Here is a 10083-nt window from a genome sequence, read left to right on the forward strand (position 1 = left end):
CATTTCTATGATAGACCGTGCTCTCTGAGAACCCACACTTCTGACAGCAGACGTGGGTTTTCTACACTGGGCAATGAAAGGGTTTCAGTCAAGGACGCAGCCCCACCAGACTGCCCCCCTGCCCCCACTTCAGATGCCAATCCCAAGTCCAGAGTGTCATCTGAGCTTCTGCCTGACCAGCTCTAAATCAGAGCTTCCCAAGGGCCCTCCGCGGGTTTGAGGAGTGTGGTAGAGCAGCTCACGGAACTCAGGAAAACAGTTCAGTGACTGGATTACCCGTTGGTGAGAAAAGGATGTAACTCAGGAACAGCCCAATAGAAGAGATGCATTGAGCAAGGTATAGGGGAAGGGGCGTCGAGCTTCCACGCCCTCTCTGGACACGCCACCCGCCCAGCACCTCCACGTGTTCACCAACCTGGAAACTCAGCAAACCCCATCCTTTTGGGGTTCTATGGAGATTTCCCCACAGAGGCATAATTGATTAGATCATTGGCCATTGGTGATTGAACTCAATCTGTAGCCCCTTCCCTTCCCAGAGGTGGGGGAGGTGCTGAAGGTTTGAATTTAATCCCTGGATTGGTTCCCTTGGCAACCAGCACACACCCTTAGGGGCTTCCCAGCATCACCTCATTAACATAAACTCTGATGTGGTTGACAGGGGATTGTTTGGAGTAACAGGTGACACCTTTATCTCTCTCACCTGTCTAATCCCTTAGGGGATTCCAAGGGTTGGTTTTTTTATTTTTATTTATTTTAAAAAAAAGATTTTATCCATTTATTTGAGAGCCAGAGAACGTGCAAGCACAGGGGTGGGGGTGAGGGATAGGGGTGGAGGGAGAGGAACAAGCAGACTCCAGGCTGAGCGCGGAGCCTGATGCAGGGCTCGATGCCACGACCCTGAGATCAGGACCTGAGCGGAAACCAAGAGCCAGATGCTTAACCAACTGTCACCTATGTGCTCCTAGGAAATTCCAAGGGTTTTAGATCAATGGCAGGAATGTGGACCAAGGCCAAAATATATATATTTCTTATTATAAATCACAATATCGCAGTGATAGACGGGGGTGGGGGCTTAGGGAGTGCCCAGATAGCGTAATACCCACAGATGGTAAAAGTCAGGCTTGGGGAGCAAACTGACTCAATACTAAACGCACAGCTGGTGAGTGGGAAAAATCAGACCATAGTCTTGATTAGCTTTCTTTCTGTTGCCTATACCAGTAATTTAGTGAATAATTGTGTCCTGCTCAATTTCTTATACCACTTACAATACAACCAGGCTGTAGTTTTCTTGAATGTAAGGGTCTCGTCTTCAGTCATTTATTTAATAGTATTATTGGCCTGTACTAAAAGCATTTACATGCACTGAATTCATTTAATTCTCTCAGTAATTCTAGAGGGTAGAAACTCTTACTCATCCTGTAGTGGAGGAAACCAAGGGTGAGGTAGCTTACCCAGTATCATGTGAAGAGTGGTGGACCACATGGCCCGGTCTAACTTGTTTCCCAGTTGCAGTGTCTGGGAACTGAAGTCATTCTTCTTGATCCCATCCGAGACCACTAGAGAGTAAAATTGATTGCTGGTGAAATGGAGGAGGGTGGGGCAGCGTGGACAGAGTCTGTTAACAAACTTCAGAAAACATAGCTTCCACCCAACCAAGGTCTCTGAACAGCACCGGTTCCCTTAACGTTGATCATAAACTTCCCTAATCTTAATTCTTGTTATCTTGGGGGATGCTCTCCCACTTTCCACATTTCACTAATGAATAATAGAATAATGGACCAGGAATCAAGTTCCATCTAGTCTTAACATTAGCCATTGCTGAGTGACCTTGGAGAAGTCATTAGATGATGGTGATGGCAGTTGTTTTACCTCTGGGGGGTGTTGAGACTTGAAAACTGATGTGAAGTCTGTGCAAAAATGATGCTCTCGCTATGTGAGTGTAAGGTAGTATTAAATAATAATGATGCAGGATGACACTGGGGATTCTGGGATCGTTGCCTTGAGCAAGCTCCTTCACTTCTGCGCATCAGTTTCCTGGTTTGTAAAATGAAGGTTTTATGTAATTTACAGGGTTGTTTTGAGGATTAGAGACCGTGGATGTCAAATCCTCGCACAGTGCCAGACACGTGGTAGGAATCCAGTAAATGGTAGCTATTAATAATAACCTGACGACCTGGCTTGGCCGACACTCTCTCCTACCCACATTTGGCAGAACAGCAAGCAAACAAACAACACATACACACACAACGAAAACAGCAATAACCACCACCATCAACCACCCAATCAGTGTGGTCCTCTGAACTCCCCTAAAGGTGACTGCTGGCTCCCAAGTGCACGTGAAGCTAGCCAAATGCCGTTAGCAAAATGGAGGCACAGCCAGATGGAACTCCTTTCCTCCTCTGAGGGACTGGGAGTGATTTCAATGAAGGATGGCTGAGTGCAGACTCACTCCAAAATAGCTTTGACTGCCAAGTGACAGGAGGAGGGAGCCAAATGAAATGGTGGCGGAGAAAGAGGACTGAGGGCTGAGAGCAGCTGGGAAGCAATGTGTCCTTGCTGACTCTTTGATCTTACTCTGCTGCTGAATCACTTTGTTCCTCCTTCTCTCCACTTCAGAGGCCTCTGGGCAGTCAGGTCTGCCCACTCACTCCCGCTGACATATGGACATCCCTTTGGCTTGTTTGGTGCCACGAGGCATTCTCGTTAGCTGCTAAATGCCGAGGTGGCCCCGTACACTCCAGAGGCTGTTGTGGATACCTCCTTGCATTGCTGCTCTCAGAAAGGGTAAGAGCCTCATGTGCGAGAGAAGGGAGACACAAGGGAGGAAAAGATTGCTCAGCCCTTTAAGCCGCTGAGTTGACTTTTGTTCTGGTTCCAACTTCCATGAGTTAGCTTGGTCTTTTTACCAGTTTTCCAAGCAACTTCCTGCTATGTGGGTATTATTCAGTCGGTAGATATTTATTGAGCTCTGTTATTGCTTGGCATTATTTTAGGTTGTGGGTGAGGCATACGAGCCCCCTGCCCTTGTGGAGTTTGCATTCTGGTGGGATAGAGACATAATCCATGTGCAAATAAACAAGCTAATTCAAGATAGTGGTAAGTTTAATAAATTCACAGAATGATATGACAGAGTGACAAGAGGTCGGGGGCCGGGGGGATGGCTGTTTATGTCATCCGAGGAAGAAACATTAGGGCTGAGAATGGAATGGTAAGATTGCCATGCTGTTTAAAGTCAGGTTCTGGGCAGAGGGAACCGCAAGGTGCAGGTCCTAACACGGCATGTCTGAGGAACAGAAAGCTCACCACTGAGAACCAGGACGTGGAGAACAAAGGGGAGAGTGTAGCAGGTGAAGTTAGAAGACAGGTCACAGCATGGGGGCCTATGGATCACATTCAGCCCACATGGTGTTTTTGAGATTTCACTAAAAACAAAAACAATCTTGACTTGTCATGCCTCTTGATAATTAAAAAGACTTGGCCATGCCAGCCCACTACTGAACGATGACAATTGATTTCAATATAGAGCGGTTATGCTCTCCTGCCCTTTCCACCGTCTCCCCCACCTTTAGGGGGGTTTGGGGTCTGTCATTAGCTCGTAAGTAGTAGACATTTGAATCAGCAAAATGCTGAGCACCATGTGAGCTTAATAAGGGCCTGAATTTTTTTTTTCCCCAAGTGTGATGGAAGCGTATGATGAAGGTTTTCAGTGACAGTGACTTGACCTACATTTTTAAAAATCACTCTACTTGTTGGTAACTGATTGTGGCTAGGGTGTGTGTGAGGCAACAGGTAACACTAATGCAAGAGATGGTGGCTAGGACCAGTGGAGACAGAACATAGTAGACAGATTCCGGGCATATTTTAGAGGGAGAGCTGCCAAGACTTGGCTAACGCATTAGATTTGGGTGAGTAAAAGGGAATGAAGGATGACTCTCAGGAGAAGGGTCAAGGCTAGGGATATAAATCGGGAGTCATCAATATATAGGTGATATTTAAACCCACAGGAATGGATGAGATCACTGAGGGAGGAACTATAGATAGGAAATAGAATGCAGAAAAAAAAAAAAAGAAAAAAATAGAATGCAGAGTTTTGGGATTTTTTTTCCGTGTTCAAATTTAAAGCTTCTCAAGTAATTCCTGACATTATACAGGCTACTAGACTCTTAGTATTAAAAAACAATCTAAAATGATCTTTCCAGCCACCATTCCTACCCATATACTTACTCAAATCCCCCTACACAAACATCCAGCCAAGTAGCCAGCCAATTAATGCATCATCATTAACAGGAAACATACTATTTCCATTAAGGCCTTATTTCATCAGAAAGTGGTTTTTCTTCCTATCAAAATTTTAGGTGAGTATCTGTACCTCCAGAAAAGGACAGTGTTGAGAGTGAAGGGGGCAAGGCACTGTTCATAATTACACCAAGACAAATGGGACTATGCTGGGCAAACCTTGGAAGGAAAAGCAGCGATACTTGAGTCACCTGTCTCCAGGAGTCAATTGAATGACTTTAAAAATGTTTAAAAGGTGAGATGCCACTTGTCTTGGCAAAATTTAAAATTTGGAGTTAAAAGAAATCTCAAGAAAATCACCTCCTCTAATTACCTCAGTTTCAAAGAGGGAATTCAAGGGCATTAAATTATTAGACTAAAATCAAGTTAGCATGCAGCAGGGGAAGACTAGTCCATCTTCCTCAACTTACGATGGGTTTACTGGTATGTAATCCCATGGTAAGTCCCGATAAACCCATCGTAAGTCAAAAATACCATACGGTGAAAATGCATCTAACATAGCCCACCCACCGAACATCATAGCTTAGCCTAGCCTACCTTAAACATACTCTGAACACTTACATTATCCTACACTTGGGCAAAATCTAACACAAAGCCTATTTTATAATAATAAAGTGTTGAATGTCCCATTTATTGACTACTTCACTCAAAGTGAAGAACAGAAGAGCTGTGTGGGTACAGAATGGCTGTCAGCGTATCGGCTGTTTCAACTTGTGATCATGTGGCTGACTGGGAGCTGTGGCTCACTGCCGCTGCCCCGCATCACGACAGAATGTCATGCGGCCTACCACTGGCCCAGGAAAAGATTCAAATTCAGAATTCAAAATTTGAAGTACAGTTTCTACCAAATGTGTATCACTTTTCCACCATTGTAAAGTCGAAAAATCGTGAAGTAGAACAATTTTAAGTGGGGGACCATTGATAGTAGACATTGCATTTCAGTTTATAAACCCCTTTCACACACGTGTCATGTGACCTGAGGTAGCGTTTTGTTTTTAAAGATTTTATTTATTTATTTGACACAGAGAGAGAGGGAGAGGGAGAGCACGGAGGAAGAGTGAGAGGGAGAAGCGAACTCCCTGCAGAACAGTCAGCCCAATCCAGGACTTGATTCCAGAACCCCGAGATCATGACCTGAGCCGAAGGCAGACACTTAACCCACTGAGCCTCCCAGGCACCACCCCCTCCCCGATTATCATCGTTTCGTAGTAGGCTGCACTGAGGTTTAGAGATGTGACTTGCCCAAGATCACTAACCATTAAAATGTAGAGTGGGAACTTGAACCTGTGTCTTGTTTTCTCTCGCCAATTCCCCTGTTCTTCCTATTGCTCCATACTAATCTAGTGATTGTTACTACTACAGGTTTTAGGTCTAAATTAATTTTTCTCCTGGAATTTTAATTCCACAGCCTCCTGCTTCCTGGTTTGTAAAAAGTAGTCATTACTTTCATCATTAAAGGAAATACAAATGTGAAAGCATTTTCCAAGTTGTAAGGGCAAATTTACATTTAAAGGCTAGTTAGTTCAGCTTTTTGTTTCCCTCCAGTTAGGGGGACTACATTAAATTGGTAAGTGAATTAGTGAGAGGATTACCTTTGTAGCATTTATAGCAACTCTAATAAATTGTTGGCTAAATGAAGGTGTCCTCTAAAAAGAGAAGGGTGACTGGAAGAGATCCATGGGACTAAGTCTTACAATTTGGGAACATTGGTGGATTCACAATCTAATGCCAAAACCTATTTGACCGAGCTCAAAGAGGTATAAAGGAGCTCTCCAATGTGTGGAGGATCAGGAAGATCCACTAATACCTGTAGCTGTTACCACTGATCGAAGATCCAACAAGGATTTCTTTGATTTTGTTCAGGGCCCCACCATTCATTCTCTGGGATACAGAGCATTGGGAACAGAGCTTTCTGTCCCTCCTAAAAACCCAGTGCTGTTTAAACGTATAGTAACATATCTGGCACTCCTTAAACTCTTTAACTGTGTTATAATTAAGGACTCAACCTCAAGGGTACTCAATTGTTAACTTAAAGTTCCAATTCCTTAAGAGCATGGCATTCAAGACCTTCCAAAATGGTTCATAATCTCCCTTTCTAATCATAACTTCCACTGTTGTCAGGAGTGAACATTCTGCTCTAAACTGGTCTGCTACCTCCTGCACAACTTGCTCTTGAAGCCCGTGCTGTCCTTTACTGTTAGCCACAACTGGCTAGTACTTGAACTGTAGCCAGTCCAAACTGAGATGTGCTATGTCAGATAGACCCAGATTTCTGAAATCTAGAACCCCCAAATGTAAATACTTCATTAATGATATTTAAATATTGATTATATATTGAAAAGGGAATATTTTGGACATATTAGGTAAAATAAATTACATTAAAAATAATTTCATATTTTTTACTTTTTCATGTGGCTCCTAGGAAAATGAATATATGTGGCTTGCACTGTATTTTTTTTTTTTATTTTTAAGAGGTTTTTATTTATTTATTTGAGAGAGAGAGAGAGAGCACAAGCAGGGGGAGCAGCAGACTCCCCACTGAACTAGGATCCCCGACGTGGGGCTAGATCCCAGGACCTAGAGTTCATGACCTGAGCCAAAGGCAGACGCTTAATCATCTGAGCCACCCAGGTGCCCCAGCATCGTATTTTTAAATGGACAGTGCTTTGCTAGATCGGCCTAGCCTCTTAAGCCAATGTAAAACAGGGCGTACTACTCAAGCCCACCTTTGTATTTTCTCATTCTAAAATAATAAAGTGATAGATGATAGAAAACTGTGAATATGTGTGGGTTTACACATTTAAGGGAGGCATGCCCTTTGTTATCATATTGAAGTTTGCTATTACCAGTCAGCTGACAGCTCAAGAAAACAGACTTTCTGCCAAAGACAACAAGATAGTTAAGTTAATACACTCAATTAAGTGTTAGATAACTTCTTTAGGGACCAACACTAAAAAACCCCAAGCCCTTGAATTTCATCTTTATCCCTCCCGTTTTTCTTCTATGTGTCACTAAAATGTTGGCCCTTCCTATGAAATTTTTCAACTTTATTCCTTTACTCTCAGTCCGTAACTAATCGAAGTCTTGCTCAACTTGCTTTTAAAATCTAGTTTCCAAGTAGTCTCCCTGCTTCTTTCTCCCCATCCAATCATTCCATTTTATACACTGCAACTAAAATCATGTTCCATAATTTTTTTTGCAAATATGATTTTTTGCTCAAAAACTTCCGCTTTTCCTACACTGCCGACAGAGAATTCCTTCATCTGGCATCCAAGTGCGGCTTTTTCATGTTATCTCTTGGTACTATTCTCCATAAACCTGACCTTTAGAGCAACTAGACTTGGTTTATGTAAAGCAAAAGCACTTAGAACCACGCCTGTCATATATTGTAAAAGCTCTATGTTTTAACTATTATTATTATTACTCACTTTCATTTGAGTATGCTGTATGCATTTCTACCCCTGGAACACTGCTAATCATTTGCATTTGAATATCTCTTTCACTAGAGGGAAAAGGAGTGATTTAAACAGTCAATGACTGCAACGAGCTAATTGTTACTCCCTGAGAAAACAACTTACCCTCCCAATAATGGACAGAAACTTTGAACCCTACTTTACTATGAAATGTAATAAAATTTAAGACTGGATGAAATAGAAATAAAAGGTAGTATTTCTTTTGTACAATAGATGGTACACTTATGGAATATGGTATCTGAAAAAAACAAAGCCTGAAAAAATATAAATGGGTTCTGGATTTAGGGCCACATGGCTCTCCAAATTTTGGCGTATATTAGAATAACCTGGGAAGTTTTCAAAACTAAACAGATGCCTGGGCCCCATTCCAGATTTATTGAATCTCTAACACTAGGCCTTGGGTACACAAGTTTTTTAAAAGCTCCAAGGTGATTCATTTGCACCTTTTCAAAAGCTTGGTGGGTGATCTTCATGTGCACCTACATCCAAGAATTACTGGTTTAATCAAGAGAAATATATATATATTATTTTTTTCCCCCACCATGTTCTCCTAGTGCATGTTTTTGAAACAGAATACTTAGAGACCTGATATGCCCTGAATGACTTACGTGTTTATGAATAGTATTCTTGAAAAAAACAAAAACAAAAAACAAAACAAAAAAAACCCTCCTCCACCTTCCTGCAAAGCTCTTTTTGAGTTGACTTAGGGGATCAGAAAAGAAAAAGCCACACATATCCCAAATACCACACTTGGTTTTCATCTAAAAGCTTGTCTGTTGGCTTGGCTTCTACTTATTTATAAATTTCAAAACAGAATTACTTAAGTAAATATATATTTAACTATATATAATATTTACAGCTTACAGATTTGACAATTCAAAATTATACACTTAAGTAAATGTGTGAAAAAGTTGACATATTAGTATATAATAGTTCAAAAATTTCAAAAACAACTTTACCTCAAAAATATTTTACACCGATTTTCAAAAGTGCTATCTTCACAGGCTCATTGTATCACAGCAACCCAGTTAGGTAATCAAATGAAGTAACCAGTATCCTATCCAGAGACAGCACTTTTGGTACCATTGTAGAGGGTATGAAAATCTTGGGTCTTGGAAACCCTATAATAAAGCCCCTTTTACCCTCCAATCCTGAGACAACAAATCTTGTAGTTCTCCTTCATCATCGCTGTCAACATTCTCCTCTTCCTTTTTCTGAAGTTCTTTTATAGTCAGAACCTCTTTAAGCTTATTTTTTATTTCATCCTGGCGATTCCGAAGCTTTTCCACCCGACGGTAACATTCTATCTGCTCATCGATCTCCCCAATTTGCCGGTCCAACCGTCCCTCCTCATCCTCTTCAGCAACTATGGCTTCGGAAATGGTATTGACCTGTCTCATGGCCTTTTGAAATTCGTCCCACTCTTTGTCCATCTGATCCTTTGGGGCATCAACCTTTCGTACTCTAGCGTCTATTTCAGGGTCGTCAAAAAAGCCTTCCGGTAATGCTTCCGCTGTGTTTTCTCTCCTTTCCACGACTTTTTCATGTATTTCTGCTTTCTCAATTGACCCTGAATGAGGAATTAAAGGGGCCTTGGGAGGATTTGTACCCGAGAAACCGCTTGGCAGCATACCACTTGTTGCCTCTCTCGAGGAGGAAAGCGAGTGTTCCCTGCCCTGTGCGTCGGGCGGCTCCTTGCTGGTGTCCCCTTTTTTCCCTTCTCCTCCCTCTTCCTCCTCCTCGTCTTCCTCATCTTCATAATCAGGGAGTAAACCAAGTCCCGACGCCTTACTGAGGGTCGCTCTGGCGGACTCCTTCCCTGTTCTGTCAAAGTTGGCGGGCAAAGCGGATGTGGAGGGCTGTACCTGAGGCAGCGGGGAGGCCTTGGGTCTTTTGGCATCTTGGCCATCCGCATCCGGCGCCTTCCTCTTGGCTGACTGAGGCACTGCGCTGGAGGACGGACCCTGGGTGGTTTCCTTCGCGCCTTTCAGCTCGGCCACTTTCTCACGGTGCTGTTTTCCCAGGACGTGAGTCTGCCATAGGAGCTCGCTCTTCACCGGGGTGTTACACAGGGCACAGCTCAGCTGCCCCAAACGGTTGTACTTCGCAAACGGAGATTCTATCCGTTTCCGATTGGTGCTCAGACGCTGCTTCTCCTTCATCAACCGCCGCAGTTCGTCCTGATTCACCACTCGCTTCCCAGCCGGAGTGCGAGCAGACGTGGAGGACGCCATCTCCGCGCCCGGACCCAAGGCGCTTCTGGGTTCAGTGCGGGCGAGGCCTGGTAACGTCACTTCCTGTCGCGACGAGGATT

The 10083-nt window shown here is 43.2% G+C and overlaps 1 protein-coding gene across 1 annotated transcript; it reads right to left on the reverse strand.

Moving 5' to 3' along the window:
• Window positions 1-8585: 8585 nt before the first annotated feature.
• Window positions 8586-10046, reverse strand: ZNF830 (zinc finger protein 830). Its single transcript, XM_008695398.2, has one exon. The coding sequence runs from the start codon at window positions 10001-10003 to the stop codon at window positions 8891-8893; it is 1113 nt and encodes a 370-aa protein (XP_008693620.1). The 5' UTR covers window positions 10004-10046; the 3' UTR covers window positions 8586-8890.
• Window positions 10047-10083: the final 37 nt, after the last annotated feature.

This window comes from Ursus maritimus, unplaced genomic scaffold (genome assembly GCF_017311325.1).
Source record: "Ursus maritimus isolate PB19 unplaced genomic scaffold, ASM1731132v1 scaffold_24, whole genome shotgun sequence".
NCBI classification, from domain to species: Eukaryota; Metazoa; Chordata; class Mammalia; order Carnivora; family Ursidae; genus Ursus; species Ursus maritimus.

What these genes read in the sequence shown, in the direction of transcription:
- ZNF830 (XM_008695398.2), bottom strand. Translation starts at nt 10,003, where the DNA reads ATGGCGTCCTCCACGTCTGCTCGCACTCCGGCTGGGAAGCGAGTGGTG.